This window comes from Otolemur garnettii, unplaced genomic scaffold (assembly GCF_000181295.1).
Source record: "Otolemur garnettii isolate 467f Iridium unplaced genomic scaffold, OtoGar3 scaffold00012, whole genome shotgun sequence".
In the NCBI taxonomy this organism is placed as follows: domain Eukaryota; kingdom Metazoa; phylum Chordata; class Mammalia; order Primates; family Galagidae; genus Otolemur; species Otolemur garnettii.
Window position 1 is genome coordinate 29,968,792 of NW_003852407.1, and position 17,847 is coordinate 29,986,638.

At 35.8% G+C, this 17,847-nt stretch overlaps 1 protein-coding gene across 1 annotated transcript in view; it reads left to right on the plus strand.

Annotated features, from left to right (window-relative positions):
* Positions 1 to 17,847, plus strand: part of ROCK1 (Rho associated coiled-coil containing protein kinase 1) — a 155,020-nt gene that overhangs the window by 84,855 nt on the left and 52,318 nt on the right. Inside the window, exons 10-13 of the mRNA XM_012802019.2 lie at positions 3,107 to 3,266; positions 7,234 to 7,294; positions 11,815 to 11,903; positions 15,337 to 15,385. Coding sequence (XP_012657473.1) covers positions 3,107 to 3,266; positions 7,234 to 7,294; positions 11,815 to 11,903; positions 15,337 to 15,385 — 359 coding nt within the window. The remainder of the gene's footprint in view (positions 1 to 3,106; positions 3,267 to 7,233; positions 7,295 to 11,814; positions 11,904 to 15,336; positions 15,386 to 17,847) is intronic.

The window sequence follows — 17,847 nt, forward strand, 5'->3', positions numbered from 1 at the left end:
AGGCTTAGCACCCAAAGCACAGTGGTTATGGTGCCAGCCACATGCACCGAGGCTGGTAGGTTTGAGCCCAGCCTGGGCCTGCTAAACGACAATGACAACTGCAACAAGAAAATAGCTGGAGGACGGGTACCTATAGTCCCAGGTACTTGGGAGGCTGAGGCAATAGAATCGCTTACGCCCAAGAGTTTGAGGTTGCTGTGAGCTGTGACACCATGGCACTCTACCAAGGGTGACAAAGTGAGACTATCTCAAAAAAAAATTAAAAAACAACAAAAAATAAAAAGTGCTATGAAATAGTATGTTGTCTTTAAAACAAACAGGTCCTTTACAAACATCAAGAGAAAATACAGCACACTACTCTGCTTCTCTTGAAAATCTTCCTTATATGATAATTTTAAAGCGGGCATTTGCCCAGATAAATCTTTTTGTGGGGTTGTCCTGAACATAGGAGTATATTTAAAGCAGTATCCCTGGACTCATTAGGTGCTGACTGAGAACCACTGTTTTAAAGTAAAATTTATGCCAAGACTATAATTAACTTAAGTACTTTCCAAGGAGCAGCAATCTTTATTTCCCCCTCATTTTACAAATTAGGTAGTTATTGTTAGGAAACTAGTATTGCCTAGTTAGGCAGTTCCCTTGGCCATTAAGGAAAGGGAATGTTGGCAAAGCTGTTTTTTTATTTTTTTTTTTTCTTGAGCCAAAAATCTCACTTATTAACCCTCAGTAGAGTAAGTACTGTGGCATCACAGCTCACAGCAATCTCCAACTCCTTGGGCTTAGGCGATTTTCTTGCCTCAGCCTCCCGAGTAGCCAGGACCACAGGCGCCCACCACAACGTCCGGCTATTGTTTTTGTTGCAATTTGGCCGGGGCCCGGTGTGAACCCACCACCTCGGTGTATGGGGCTGGCGTCTTACCCACTGAGCCACAGGTGCCGCCCAGCAAAGCTGTTTCATTACTCTGTCCTTACTGTTGTTGATAGTACTGCAGCTTCATTGAGCTAAATGTGTTTTGTTCTGTGACTAGTTCAGTATGTCTGAGATAGTACAACAATAGGTATTTCTTGCCTAAAATACTCAGATGATTAAAAAGACAAATGATTCCTTTATATAAAGAGATTGAGTATAAAACTAGTTCAGCTGTTTTTGTTTGTTTGCTCATCTTCATCTTTTTCTTTAAAGGAACATGAGATATTTGTGTTGAAAATAATTTTTCAGTATTTTAATCCTAGTAATTCAGTGATGTTTTATTGTACTGTAGTATCTTTAAACTGAAAAAATATTTCTCTTAAGATTTATTTTAAATGTATTCCAACATATTCAAGCTCTAAAAGAAGATAGGAGTGTTAGTATCGTATAGTATCTTTTCCTGTATTATGAATATTTAAATATTGTCACATGTTGTTAAGACTTTTTCTTCATCAAGACTATAATTCTTGAAGATGCTATATCCATCTGTATCCCTACCCCTTTTTTCCTGATAATTATATCATAAATGCCTCACTCAGTTGATCCTTAATCACTTAATTCTGGGGGTAGCTAGTCTGAAAATATAATTCAAAATATTTTGTTCCTTATGACTTTATCTAATGGAGATGTTGAAGTGTAGAGGAGTGTTGATCATTCTAAGTGAGTAACATTATTTCAGTTCCAAATTATTCTATTCAGGAAACTAAGAAGTAACCTTGATTTCTGGTTTGCTATAATAAACTAAAGAAACCACAAGCAGTCCCCAGGTTACTTACGACCCAACTTATGGCATTCTCTACTTATGAATGGGCTCCAGAGCTCCCCTAGGGATGATAAATAATTAAATTAATAATTTAGGGAGTAGTTTCTTCCACGCATATGTAAGCAAATCCACATGGCATGAGTGATTTGTTGGTGCAACATCTTTATGCTACCAGCTAGTCACATTGTTTATATGGTCACTTACACACAGTATCACTTTTGTCTCAACATTTTAATTTGATTTTCGTGGGTCTGTGTTTACCTTTATGACCATCTTCCAAAGTGAAATTCCATTGCAAGTCCTGAACCTATAGTGAAGAGAAAGTTGATTACAGTGGAAACAAATGTAGAAATAGTAAGCATTCAGTGAAAAGGCAGCTGCCATCATTGATTGAGAAGGCATTAGGCATTAGTAGTGCACTGTTGGAATAAAGGATAAAGTGAGAATGACGGAACATGTGAAAGGCAGTGCTCCCGTGAAAGCATCAGTTATTACTAAGCTTTCACGGTATTACTAATAGATTAATTATTACAATGGAAAGGTTATTAGTGGTTTGATTAGAAGATCAGAATAAGCGTAACATTCTTATTAGCCTTATATTGATGCAGCATTAGATGACAGTTAACCTTTAACATTCTTTTTTAAGATTTTTCCTATATTCTATCTAAAAGTTTTATATGAGTTTGTTTTTGTATTCCGTTTGTTTGAATTAAAAGGAAGAGCACAAAAGTTTTTATAACATTTATTACATGAGTATTCTAATTATTATTACCATGGTATTACACCATATTATTATTACTATTATTTTTGGCCAGGGCTGAGTTTGAACCTGCCACCTCTGGCATACGGGGCCAGTGCCCTACCCTTTTGAGCCACAGGCACTGCCCTACACCATGCACTGTTCATTAGAGATTTGAGTTATATACAAATTTGACCTAAAGATGTTCTCAGGAACCTGGGGAACGCCTTTACTGTATTTGAAACTAACCAACTTTTCAAAGTACAGTTTGTAATGGTATAGCTTCTAAAGAGTCACGTCTGTAATCCCAAGTGCTTTTGCATATTTTATACCTTGGTGTATCTAAAACAAACTTTAATAATACTTGATTTGTAATATGTAAGTTAAATTTGAGGTATAGATAATTACAGGGTGATTTTTTTCTAGAATTACAAAATGATCAATATCAGTCAATGTTTAATCCTACTAAAGCTTAGTATAATGAAATTTACTAGGAAACTCCTATGGAATTTGTAGTTTGCAAGCTGTTCAGAAGAGAGAAAACATCACTATTTGATATAAAATTTGTGCTTCATTACTTCATTTTATTTGTATATTAAATTTGAAATGAACCTAATTTTGTTTCTGTTTTTAGCTGTAGCACCAGTCGTACCTGATTTAAGTAGTGACATTGATACTAGTAATTTTGATGACCTGGAAGAAGATAAAGGAGATGAAGAAACATTCCCTATTCCTAAAGCTTTTGTTGGCAATCAGCTACCTTTTGTAGGATTTACATATTATAGCAATCGTAGGTAAGTGTGCTAAGCAGTGATTTTAGGAATAGGTCTGATTTTGTCATATTCATATTGTTTTCTTCAGGATGTCTGAAAATCATTTTAAAGTAAGCTTACTGGCATATAAAGATGTATCTTATAATAATGCCATTTTAATTGATTCCTGATATTTCTAGTATTTCGTAGTTAATTTTTTTCAGATTCACCCTCATTTAGGATGTTTTTTAATTTTTTTTTTGCTAAACTAATACTATGTATTCTCATGTTATAGCAATTAATAGCATAAAAGATGCTATTAATGTTGATGCTTTGGCCAATATTATCTAAAGAGGTACAGTTTATAATACATTTTAGAAGAACATATGAGCATTTCTAGCATTATCATCACTATATTGGTGCTATCAAAGTTCTATAATTTTTAGCTTTTGAAAAAATAAATTATTCCTCCCAAAACCCATTTTAATGATTTTACCATATGTTATAACACATAGTGTATATACTGTGAGTTTGAACAATGCATTTAACCTTTCATGCTTCCTTTTCTTCAAAACTAGAGAAGATGATGATGATGCTGCTACTTGCCTCATAGGGCTGTTGTAAGAATTAAGTAAATCAAAACACAGGAAAGCATTTACAATAGATAGTGCTTTGCGTGTAATAAGCTATTGGTGTTAGGTATTATCATTAGCATGAGCTAATGTTAGCTTTAGTCTTTTCAAATGTACTTGAGATATCAAGTTGAACATTTAACATTTAATGAGCACTCGCTCATTCCTTCAACAGATCTATTTGATAACTTACTCTTTGTCAGGTATATACTAAGCACAAAGGTGCCTGGAGGATGAATAAGATATAGTACCTTCTCTTGAGATGTTTATATCCTAGTGAGGAAATGGATAAATTATAAAATATAGGGTGATAGGCACTACATAGTAGAAATCTAAACAAAGTGCTAGACCTGTATAATACAGTAAATATATGACAACACTTACTGGATATGTTAAATCTACTTTTTTGAGGGGGTTGAAACAGAGCCTCAAGCTGTCGCCCTGGGTAGGGTGCCCATGGCATCACAGCTCACAGCAACTTCCAACTCCTGGGCTTAAGCGATTCTCTTGCCTCAGCCTCCCAAGTAGCTGGGACTACAGGCACTCACCCTTGTTGGCCTGGCTATTTTTTGGTTGCAGCCGTCATTGTTGTTTGGCAGGCCTGGGCTGGATTTGAACCTGCCAGCTCTGGTGTATATGGCTGGGGCCTTAGCCGCTTGAGCTACAGGTGACTATTATTTTTTAATTACCTGAAAAATATGTATTTCTAATTAAATTATACTACATTAGAGTGGTATTAGATAATTGATTTGCTGGGAGTAATTATTAAATTTGAGGTTATTATAGCTAAACTTATATTTATGTGAAGGGTCTTGTCATTTTAGTATAAGAGCATTTTTTATAAGAACAATTCAGGTCCAGTTTAAAAAAAACAAAGGGAAATTAGTTTTGCTTTTTGAAACTTCTCCAATAATCTACTGTGAAATAGTATTAAATACTTTTTGTTACATCATCATCCAGGTAGCTAAATGAATGATGATGTAACCTGAGGTTTGACTCATTGAAAAGCCCAAAATTTTAATCTTTTTCTCCTTAAGATGTCATGAGTACAATATTGTAGCTACTTTATATTGCCATACATACATAGAAGAGCTTTGGGGTAGTTTTTGCTGAAGTATCCTTTCATTTTTTTGTGTTTTCATCAGTTAATTTTTGGCTTGGTTTCTGAAACACTGATGATGACATAAACAACCCCATTGTTTCTGGATTTTCTGTGGTAGAATCTAGCTGTTAATTATTTTATCTACTTTTATTTAGGTTAAATTAACATTAATTATACTCTGGGTCCTACATTATTGTGCACTCGATTACATTCTCTGGTTTTTCCTTGTGTTTGTGTTTCATATCCTGAACTAATATCTAAGTTTCTTAAAAATAGAATTGTACTGTATACCGTGACAGCATTATTTACTAATGTATGTAGTATTGTTTAAGTAATTGCTTACTACATGAATGGAAAAAGGTATGGTTGCTTTTAAGAATTAAAGAATCAGCAAAATATTGGTTAGCCTTGCTGTAACTTATAAGTACAATTTTGAAGGTACTAGTATGAAATTTTTTAGAAAACTTCTGAAATTCTTATCCCTGAAATACAAACATGCTTTTAGCAAACAAGTAGATCTTCATTGCTTAAGTATAGCTGAATTATACATGATTTTTAAGATGGCCTTAGACTTTTACCTACATTCCTATACTCTTTTTTTCATACAACGTTACCTAAATGATCAGATTCTATGTAAAAGCAATAATATGATATGCAAAAGGACCTTGAAAGAAAAAAAAACTGGAATGGATATATACAGGTAGCATTCTTACATTTCCCTTGCTGCATTCAGAGAATTGTATATTACTAAATTTTGCCAAAGGCTAAATGTCAATTTCATTTATATATCAAGTTTAGACGATAGTTTAGAGATCACATAGTCTGATCTAATTAGATTCCATTGGCTTTGCTGTATGTGTATAAACAGAATCTCACATTGAATTTCTGGAATGCTTAATGGGATTAAATTGCACTACATCTAGAATTTGCCATGTGTTACACAGGTCCCTTCTTCTATAAACCTGCTGCATAACCCGTATTATCGTCTCCCAGTTATTTGACTCTCCATTGGAGTGGAATACTTTTTAAAGGAAGACTTAAGAAATGACATATTTGTAGCTGTTTCTTTTAGAATATCTTGTGTAATGCTACTTAAAGAATACTTGATCATCTTCTGTTATTCACTATTAACTGTCCAGTGCATTAACAACTGCCCCTTAGCAGCTGTGAGATATACTATAACTGTTTGATCTCTTTTGGAGAGCTCTGCTGGTTAATCAGGGTGCTGACTGTAGTGGTGGTGATGGTAGAAGTAGCAATCAAGGTAATTGTAGCATGGTGGCAATAGTGGTAGCTTACTTTTACATAACATTTGGTAGCTTTGAACATTTTTTCACATATGTGATCTATTTAGATGTTTGAGAATTTAATGAGATGTCTAAAATTCACTAACAGCTTTTATTTACATATAATTCTAACTTATCACTGAATTTAAGGAACTCTGCAAGGTTTAGAGTCCTAAAAGATTAGCAGGTTCACCCAAACTTTGGTATTGTTCTTTCAACCACTCAGGCAAGAATGCTTATATTTTATTTACACGGAAGGGCAGTGTAATGCTTTGTTGAAGGACAGTCGAGTGCAGGGCAGGTGCACATGTCTCTATAAGTCAGTATTTCCTTACCTGTGATTCTTAAATCCAAAAAGCTCTGAAAACTGACATTTTCATTTATGTTTGGTGGCAAAACCTGTTGTAATGTGCTCTTTTAGCCAGAAAACCTGACATAAACTAACTTGAAACTATTTGTATTTTTTATTTATCCTACTTGGTATGAATATTCATACGTTTGCTGCAGGAATTCTAAGCCCTGTGATTACAGGCAGCTACTTCAGACCTAACTGGGGCTTTTAATATGTGTAATTGAATTACATTTGAATTATATTTATACATATCTGAATTACGTTTCTACAATATTTATGAACCTCTACTTAATTTTTCACAAACAAGAGTCCTATAATACTGAACATATAAGGAAGGTACCCCCCCCCCCAAACACACATACTCACACAACACACACACATACACATTTTGGGAAAGGAAAAAACTGTACTAAAACTGTAATACTCAATATATACTGATAACAAAATGCATACAAGTTGCATTGAACACTTCTTGTAATTGCAGAAGTCAAACATGACTTGAGCATTACAAATGTAAAAATACAGGTTTTTCCTTTTTGGCCCTCTGTATAATAGGATGCTATATTTGTCATTGGTTTTTATTGGTAATTAAAGAGCTTTTTTGTTTGTTTTCTTTTTAAACTTCTCTTTCCCCCAGATATTTATCTTCAGCAAATCCTAATGATAACAGAACTAGCTCCAATGTGGATAAAAGCTTGGTAGGTGTTTTCTTATTGTTTGTTTTTAAGAAATTGTTTTGTAGATTGTGTATTTGTGTGCATGATATTGAGTAAACTTATGTGATGCTTGCAAAGAAGCAATTAGGGAACTTAGATTTTTATGGCACTTTTATATACTGTCTCCTCTCTAGTCTGATTTTTCACTACTGTCAAATGGAATAATATGTAGGGACAGTTAGTAAGCTTTAAATTGCTGCACAGAAGCCAGGCTCAGTGACTTGTGCCTGTAATCCCATCACTCTGTAGGCCGAGGCAGGTGGATCACCTGAGCTCATGAGTTTGAGGCCAGCCTGAGCTAGATTGAGACCCTGTCTCTAAAAATAGCCAGGCATTGTGGTAGGCACCTGAAGTCCCAACTACTAGGGAGGCTGAGGCAAGGGGATCACTTGAGCCCAAGAGTATGAGGCTGCTGTGAGCTGTGATGCCCCAGCACTCTACCGAGGGCGACAAAGTAAAACCCTATCTCCAATAAATAAATAAATTGCTATACAGATTGATAGGGGTCATCTTTTTTAATCTTTGAAATTAGAAATATATGACAAATCAGTGCATCATTAAGAGTCTTCACAAGAAAACAGGTAACATTCAAAAGATTTATATGAAAAGAGTTTTTTAAAACATTTTTAAGTATACAGTTCAGTGCCGTTAAGCATTTTTCACATAGTTGTGCAGCTGTCACCGCCATTCATTTCTAGAACTTTTTCATCATCCTCTCCTAAAAATCCATACGGATTAAACAAAGCTCCTCATTTCACCACACTCCCAAAGGTCCTGGTAGCCACCATTCTACTTTCTGTCTCGATGCATTTGACTATTCTAGGTACTACATGCTAACTGAATCATACAATACTTGTCCTTAGGTGATTGGCTTATTTCATTTAACATGTCTTCAAAGTTTATATTATAGTATGTGTCAGAGCTTCCTTTCTTTTTAAGGCTGCATAATACTCTGTTGGACATACATACCTTTTCATGCATCTGTTAAATGAGAGTTTAATGATGAGATGATTAATATAACTGTAATTAGCAGTAAAGAGTAACAAAAAGGGTGGTGCCTGTGGCTCAGTGAGTAGGGCGCTGGCCCCATATACTGAGGGTGGCAGGTTCAAACCTGGCCCCAGCCAAACTGCAACAAAAAATAGCCAGGCATTGTGACGGGCGCCTGTGGTCCCATCTACTCGGGAGGCTGAGGCAAGAGAATCACCTAAGCCCAGGAGTTGGAGGTTGCTGTGAGTTGTGACACCATGGCACGCTACTGAGGGTGATAAAATGAAACTCTCTCCACAAAGGAAAAAAAAAAAGAGTAGCAATAAAAGGTGCTAAAGCACCATTGACTAACAACAGTCAGAAGCCACTATCCCTATATTGAAGGGGCAAGGAAAGAAAATCTTGGTACCATAGCTCAGAGAAAGCCTGGCAACACAGAAGAGGAACATAGAACACTGTCAGACCCACAGCAGAGACAGTGAAGGCAGCCCTGGGAGAACCACAGTGAAGTGAGAAGGGTAGGGGAGGAGTGAATGTTTCCTTTCTCTACCTTCTGATTTCTCATTGGTGTCTCTTCTGAACTGTTGCTAACCTTAAAATCATAGGGCAACAGAACCAAGATGATGCTGTGTGTAGGTTTTAGGGCAAGGAAGAGCAGAGGGTGGGTCCTCAAGGCTGGAAGAGAGTGGGGGGAGTGGAGGATAATAGTAAGCATCATAGTCAGCATCATCTGATTTATCCACTGAGAAGTAAATTACTCTAGGAAATAAATTTTAGTTTTGAATTTTTTCTATTGTTTATATAGCTCATGTTCATGAGAAAAAAAAAGTCTTACTTGCTAATTCCTTTTGGAATTGACGAGGACTTTCCTAAAAAATATATCAGTTTTTAAGAGCATTTTTTAAACTTTTCATGTGTTATAGACTACATACTTTTGACAGAGGAGAAAAGATGGTGGCAGCCATTTTTTAAAAGCTGATATAATTCTTTTTCCTTGATACATTTACTGTTAAATGTAAGAACATGTGATAGAAAGGGAAAGTGAGAAAAGGGGGAAAGAATTTGTTGAGTACTTGTTAGGCCATCTTTCTCTTTTAAAGTTTGATCCCAGTAGATGTATTTGGCAAGTTACATAGCTACAAGGGCTCAGAAATCTTTAAAAATAAAGAAAGCATCTTTGATCTAGGGAAGGTAACAAGGAGTTGCTGTAACCCAGCTCTCGCTAAATTACTTCTCTATAAGATTAGAGGTGTATTAGGACTTGAAAAATACTCAAAAGGATTTGTACTTTCTTTGGATTGATTCTGTTTGGTGATGATTAGCAATCAGTTTCTGCCAGTGGCAGCTATGTTTTATCTTTTCTCTGTTAAGATCATAGGGGAGGAGAAATACTGTTTATTTATATTTAGTATTATGTATGGTATATTTACCTCGCATTAAGTGAAAAAAATCACCTAATTTTCAACTCTTCCTGGAAAACCTTTTAGTAGAGATGCTAATAACAACTTTACAGTTGCCAAATACAATGAATAATTGTCAGTCCATAACTTGTTTTTCTTCTTGGCTGATTATTCCTTCTTTGGAACTTCAAACTTTTGTAACTCTTTTATGCTCCTCCTTTCTTTCTTTCTACCTTTGGAATTTTATTTATTTTTCAGTCTTCTTTGCGGGATCTTTTTCTGCTCAATTATTAAATGTTTCCCGAAGTTCTGTAGGTAATCTCATGTACATCCAGCTTGCTCCTTGGACCTCCAGGCCTGACTTTTTCTCTCTCTCCCCATACTCTTTTGAAGTACCTCATAGTAGGCCAAAGCTAACTCACTATTTTGTCTCCAGCAATTATTTTTGCATTGTCTGTCTTTCACAAGCGTTCTATATCTGTTCTAATTTCTAATTCATTTCCAGGTCATAAATTCTGCTTTCTTTTTTTTAATTTTTTTTTGAGACAGAGTCTCACTTTGTCGCCTTTAGTAGTGCTGTGGTGTTACAGCTCACAGCAACCTCCCAGAATCACCTCTTGGGCTTAGGTGATTCTCTTGCCTCAGCCTCCTGAGTAGCTGGGAGTAGCTGGGACTACAGATGCCCACTACAATGCCCCGCTATTTTTTTGTTGCACTTTGGCCGGGGCCGGGTTTGAACCTGCCACCGTCAGTATATAGGGCCAGCACCCTACTCACTGGGCCACAGGTGCTGTCCTAAATTCTGCTTTCTAATTGACACATCCATTTCCTCCTGTTCATTTCTACCACCTCTGTCTTACATTAGATCCATATTCTGTCTTGCCTGAATTGTTTCTTTGCAATTTTTTTTTTTTTTTTGGCTGGGGCTGGGTTTGAACCTGCCACCTCCAGCATATGGGGCTGGCACCTTACTACTTTGAGCCACAGGTGCTGCCCCCTGAATTGTTTCAATAGCTTTTTAACTGATTGCTTTTCCTAGAATTTCACTGCACTTTAATCTAGTCACTTAATTATTATCGGAGTGATTCTTCTGAAATCCCAACATTAGGTCACAGTTTCAAAAATTATTACAGTTTCAATTTCCCAACTCCCTTTTTTTTGAGACAGTGTCTTACTGTGTCACCCTTGGTAGAGTGCTGTGCCATCACAGCTCACAGCAACCTCAAACTCTTGGGCTTAAGCGATTTTCTTGCCTTCAGCCTCCCAAGTATCTGGGACTACAGGCGCCCAGCATAATGCCTGGCTATTTTTTTGTTGCTGTTATCATTGTCATTTAGCTGGCCCAGGCTGGGTTCAAACCCTCCAGCCTCAGTGTATGCGGCCAGCGCTGCAACCACTGGCACCCAACTCCTATTTTTGTATATAAGGAACATGGTTTTACTTAACCTCCTTAGGTGTAATGTGAATTGTTTTCCCTGTATATTCTGTATTCTGCTTATTGCTTGATTTCCTCTCATTTCTCAATATATCCTATTTTATTTTGTCCCCCTTCTTTTGGATTAATTGTTCTTTCTAGCGAAGATGTCTTTTTTCTACCACTTTTCTCTGCTTAGTAAATTTCTCTCATCTTGGTAAATTTCTCATATTTTTTACCTTCTCTGCTTGGTAAATTTCTCACCTCAGGCATTAGATAGATGTTCTTGGCAAAATTAAAAGTGACCCCTCTATCTTTCAGAGCAATTTGTATATAATTGTATTATCATTTACCACATTGTATTCTGATATTTTGTGTATGGGTCTTTGGGACATTATAGATTCTTTTCACCTTCCCATTTCCCTTTGCCTCCTCTGTTTAACTGTTTGCTTAATGAGAACACGGAAAACTTTTTTCACTTTTGTATTATTATCGCTTAACCCAATCCCTCACATATTAGTAGATATTGAGAAAATACTTACTAAATTTAAAATTTAAAATAGAAAAGAAAAAGGTAAGATTAAACTAAATAATTATTTTCTCAAAAGGAATAAAATATTAACACAACCTTGCTATTTTTAATTTCTCTGTAAATTCTCTTAGTAGAATGAATTTCTTGGATTTCTTTTTAATTAAAGCAGGAAAGTTTGCAAAAAACAATCTATAAGCTGGAAGAACAGCTACATAATGAAATGCAATTAAAAGATGAAATGGAGCAGAAGTGCAGGTGAGAATTTACTTTAATTATATGTTTTTCATGTTAAAAGTTGTATGTAGCAGATACTTATTTTAAAGCTTATACTCTGCAAATACTTGAAAGTAGATGGAAGATGAGGATAAAGGTTACTACTAAGGACAAGTAAGTTGACAAGTAATATTTATGTTGGCATTGGTCATGTTTCCTCATAACATTTAAAGTACATTTTCTCCTGGCAGTCATTATTCTTAAAAAAAAAAAAACAAAACCTATATGCTGATTTACTTAGTTGCCTGATTCATTGCTTTTTTTCTCTTCCTTTAGTTTCATAACTGAAGAGGCAAATTATTTTACATTAAATAAGGTGCTTTTTGAAAGTCAAATATTAAAATGTAAATACAGATAAATAAAATGTCAAATATTAAAATTCACTAAATTTTTGTTGCAGCCATTTTAATTTCCACTGTGATTGTCTAGATCAGTAATTCTGAATAGTTTTTCTGTGGGTCTGTTTCTAATAACAGCATACTTATGTATGAAATACAGGGTAATCAAGAGTATTTTAAATAACCTAGCATAATCCTGAGTTACTTAATTATAAACATTTTTTATAATTATGTTCTTAGTGAATAGTATTAAATAATTAAAATGCAAAGGTAACACAGAGATTAAGTATTCAACAAATAGAATTGGAAAAAATGGCTATTTTATGCCTGGGGCAGGTGGAGAGGGTAGGAGGAAAAAACTTATCACTTTATGCCATTCCTCATAGATTATATAGGAAAGTGTATAATACATACTTTAAAAAAAAGTCTTGGATATAAGCAAATAATTAACTGATTCCTGGATTTGGAAAGAATTTCTAAGTATAAAATATGGAAATAAATGGAAGAATGAGGTATAGACTATTATATAAATAATAAAAAATTTCTATACCCAAGAAATGTTTTAAGCACAATTAAAAGCAAATGACAAACTGGTTCATTGTTGGTAGGGATCAGTTGAGAAATAAGAATTGCCAGAATGGCTAATCATATGAAAATGTGTAACCTTAAGGAAATAAAATGAGAGGAGACTTTTAAAATGTATTGAACTGGTAAGTTGTATTTGTATGTGTGTGCGTTTGTTTTTTTTTTAGAGGCAGAGTCTCACTGTCACCATGGGTAGAGTGCTGTGGCATCACAGCTCACAGCAACCTCCAGCTCCTGGGCTTAAGCAATTCTCTTGCCTCAGCCTCCCAAGTAGCTGGGACCACAGGTGCTCCCCACAGCACCTGACTGGCTGTTTTTTGTTGCAGTTTGGCTGGGGCCCAGGTTTGAACCCGTTACCCTTGGTATATGGGGCTGGTGCCTTACTCAATGAGCCACAGGTGCCTCCCAAATTGTATTTTTAAATAAAAACTTGGTGCTAGGGATTGTGGAATGATTTTTATTTAGTTGGATGTACTTTCTTATGAAAGTTCAAATATTTGACAAATTCCTTCTGAATTTGCACTGGAGCTTTTTTATAACCCTATATCTCACAAAAATTTAGCTCTCTGTTTTTTAAAGTTTGACTTTCCCTGTCCTCCTTCTGGCCTCTTCTCCAAGCAGGAGCTGGAAGAATTTAGTTAAAATAAGCAGGCAGACTAAAAACAAATTTTTGTCTAAAAGTTCGTCATGACCACCACCACCAAAATTGAGTTAGGACTGATTCTAGCTAGTCTAATTCTCTGGATTAAAATAATTTTTGTCACATTCATTTACTTGACAAAAATTGCAGTTAATGTGTCAGGTAATGTGCTTCTCCCCTACATTGTACAAAATGAAATATACCCCCTGTCCACATGGAACTTGTACTTTAGCAAAGAAGACAGACAATTATCAGTAAAAGCTGGAGAGAATAATAAAATGATACAGGAATATATCCAGAGATGCCTGTAGTATTTTTTTAGAAATCAGAAAAAGCTAGAACTAGAAAAGTCAATAGGAATGATTTGAAGTAGAAGTGTTAGGTTCTCGGAATCTGTGAGATAAGGTAAGAGCTTAACTAGCCAGTAAGATGCAAGAGAATGAAAACCCTGTGGTAAGGCTAAGAAGGTCATTATGGAGATCAGTGTTAGATCTCAGAGTACTTTCTTGGGGCAAACTAAGAGATTTGGAATTTGTTCCAAATATGATTAGAAGTTTTTAAACTGGCTCAGCTCCCATACCACAGTGGTTACGGCACTAGCCACGTATACCTAGGGGGTGGGATCGAACCTGGCTCGGGCCAGCTAAACAACTGCAACAAAAAATAGCCAGGTGTTGTGGCAGGCTGTAGTCCCAGCTACTTGGGAGGCTGAGGCAAGAGAATTGCCTAAGCCCAAGAATTTGAGGTTGCTCTGAGCTGTGACACCATGGCACTCTACTGAGGGTGACATAGACGCTTTCTCAAAAAAAAAAAAAAGTTATTAAGCTAAAAATATAAAGTATATCAAGTAAAAAATATGTATCAAATTTGCTGTTTTAAAAAGAACTTCGTGGTAAATTGGTGGCCCTTGGCATTTATTCAGCTAAGTAGAGGTAAAAGAGGAAGATGAGTCAAGCATGTTTCCTAGGTGATGTCATTTACTTAGGGATTGTAAAGGAGAAGCAGATTTATATTGGGGTAGGATTGTGGAGCAGAGGAAATAAATTCATTTCTGGAGATGGTAAGTGAAGTATTTGATGAGACATCCATGTGAAGACTTTCACATAGAGGTTTGGAGCTCAGAATTATGTTTTGAACCAAAGAAAAATTATAATGGAGATAATACACTTTAAATTTATCTCAAATTTTTGCTTAAGTTGCCAATAGGTACATTTACTGACTTGATCTGTGCCACCTTTCCCTTCATTTACTTAATCTGGTATTAAAGGTTAAATGGCTAATTTTTGTGTAGTAATAAGTATTGTATGAGGAAGCTTAGGGATCCTTAACTTGAGATCCCTAAACTTCCCAAAAAGTCCATGGATAGAATTCAAGGTCCTGAAACCTGAATGAGAAAAAGTGAATATTTTCTCTAACTTATCACTGAAATTTAGTATTTCCTTCAATTCTGAACACTGGGAACAAACCACAGTTATTAACAGTAGCTTTGAGTTTTTTATTGCCAATAGAAATTACAGTTTTCTTATATTACAGTTGTCTCTTGTCTTTTATGCTCATCACTACTTTGAAATTACTTCCACTAGATCTTGCGATTTAATATATTAATAAAGATATTACCGGATCATATATATTTTTTAAACCTTATTTCTGTATCTCAATATAATTGGCTTATCTTTATGCTTTTTAAAATATTATCTGAGAAAAGGCTTCACCAGACTGCCAGAGAGCTCCATGGCACACAAAAAGATTAATAAACACTGGTTAAAATGGAAAAGTAAGGAATAAGAGTATTCAACACTGGGCAGTAGGAAATGAATATATTTTCTAATCTGTATTCCTTTTGTTTTTACAGAACTTCAAATATAAAACTAGACACAATAATGAAAGAATTGGATGAAGAGGTACTTTTTGTTTCCTAATCACAAGTTTTCCCTTTTGAGATTTTTTCCTCCTTTCAAATTATTTCATTTCCTGAGAAAATTGCATTTGAACTATATAGGCTGAAACACAAAACAGAACCATAGAATTATGATGAAAGCGCCACATTAGAGCTGCATATTCAAGTGGTAAAGATTAGCTTATTCTTTAGTTTCCTTTATATAATTTTATTGCAACCATGTTGAAAGTTTAATACAAATATTTTAGTTCAGTGGTTCTTGATAGTTGAAAAGGTAGAAAAAAGCAAGAGATCATAAATCTGGGACTATATCACAAAGAGACAGACAAATAGGAAAGAATACACTTTAAAATACTTTAAAAGGACTGACACTGATACACTCTTATGATCAAGTGGGAAATATATTGATTTTAGAATTATTCATGTTTTCTATGGTTACCTACCAAAATTTTTTAGCAGAGAAACAACATACATGTGTCATGATTCAGATGTTTGTAAACATGAAGTACATTTTCATTCCTCTTAGACAACTTTTAGATACCTTTCTACTATGTGTATGAAGAGACCACTGAAAAATACACTCTCTATAGTCTTCCTCTAATATATTGCTTCTTGTGTCCTTTTTGGATTTAATCTCTGATAGATTTTATGCTGTTTGAATTGGTTTTTTTTCCCTGAAGGAGTGGTATCTGTCAGTGGTTTGCTTTTTTCCCTTCGTAGCTTTGGATATGCATATAGTCATCCATGAAGATTTAGATAGCATTTTACCAGTTTGCTATTGGTTAGTAGGTACTTAACTGTAGCACTATGTGTTTGACTGTAAGTTTTTAAGGAATTCTTTTTGCATGTCCTTCACTTTTTATTTTGTTTCTAAAACACAGATAATATTCAAATGTCCTAGATTCAAGTTACTCAAGTCTTTCCAAGTGCGAATTACAGAGACAGATCTTAGTGATAAAAAATTAGAATAGTACCATCTCTAGAAAGGTGAAGTACTTTTCCCTATTCCTCCCACTAAGTGCAACTAAAAACCTTAGACCTTACAAATAAACAGATTTTGAAATGTGGATAAGAGAAAGTAGACCCTACTGTACATAGTCCTAAGAACACAGAAATGAATACTCAGGGTTTTTGTCTTTTCTTTTGTTCCTACATATATCCTAGACTGGGTGTTGGAGGAGGCCAGCAACCTGGAAACACAAAAGCCCCAGGAAAAGCTCCTTTCCCTAGACTAAGGACCAATGAAGGAAAAATGTAGCCCACTTGGCAGCAGCAAAGACTAAGTGGGACACCTAGATTTTCTCCCCTGCCATGCTGTAACACCTCACCTTTAATCAGAGTGATGTTAGAGAAGGCCCGGTAAAGGAATTGTCATTTCCTTGGGTTAGTAGCAGACCTCTCCCCTCTCACCAGACAGTGTAGCAGAGGCCATGAAGGGAGTCTTCCAGTTCCACCTGCCAGTAACGGGGCTCCTCTCCCCCGCCTTCATGGCTGGTGTCGGAAGAGACATAGGAAGGAGTCAGAACTTTTACCACTGAAATAGCAAGCCCCTTTTCACAATGCAGTGTCTGTTGAGACCATGTAAGGAGCATTAGTAAGTTTCCCCCTCATTCTCCCCAGCCATGATATGGAGACATCAGGGGGTGCCAGAACTCCTGCTTCCACCTGGCAGTAATGAGGATCTGCTGCCCCTTCCCCACCTCAGGTGTTAATGGAGGCTGAGTAGAAAACCTGAACTTCTAGCTCCACCTGGTGGAAACGAGACAGCACCCCCTTAGTTCTACCAGAAGAGACCTTCCAGAACAGGATTTAAATAAGATTCAGAATATTGTAAGATAATATGCAGAATGTCCAGTTATGAAGAGAAAGTGACTCAGAATGAGAATTAGGAATGAGAAAAGACAATAAACAGATACCAACACTGAGAGGACACAGATACTAGGGTTGTCTGGCAGGGACAGTCTCAGCAGCAGAATGAACAATGCAGAGGATTAAAAAAAAGCACAGAACTTGAAGACAGAATAATAGAAATTACCCCATCTAAACAAGAGAGAGAAAGTGGTTGGGGAAAAAAATGACACTGCTTCAAGGACCTGTACAACAAGAAAGTGCTAATATTCTGTCATTGACATTGCTGAAGGAGAAAAGGGAGTGGGAAGAAATGATGGCTAAAAATGCCACAAATTTGGCAAAAAGCATGAGACACAAATCTACAAGTTTAGTGAGCCTCAAAAAAGAATAAACCCAAAGATATCTACACCAGGCTACACTTGTCAGGCTTCTCAAAACTAATGACAAAGAAGAAATCTTAAATTCAGCAAGAAGCACCTTACCTAGAGGGGAAAAGCATTGTAAATGACATCATATTTCTTATCAGAAACTATGGAGGCTAGACGGAAGGTGCACATTTTTCAGCTGCTATAAAAACCTCAGAAATAATCTAGAATTCTAACGTTCAGTGAAAAC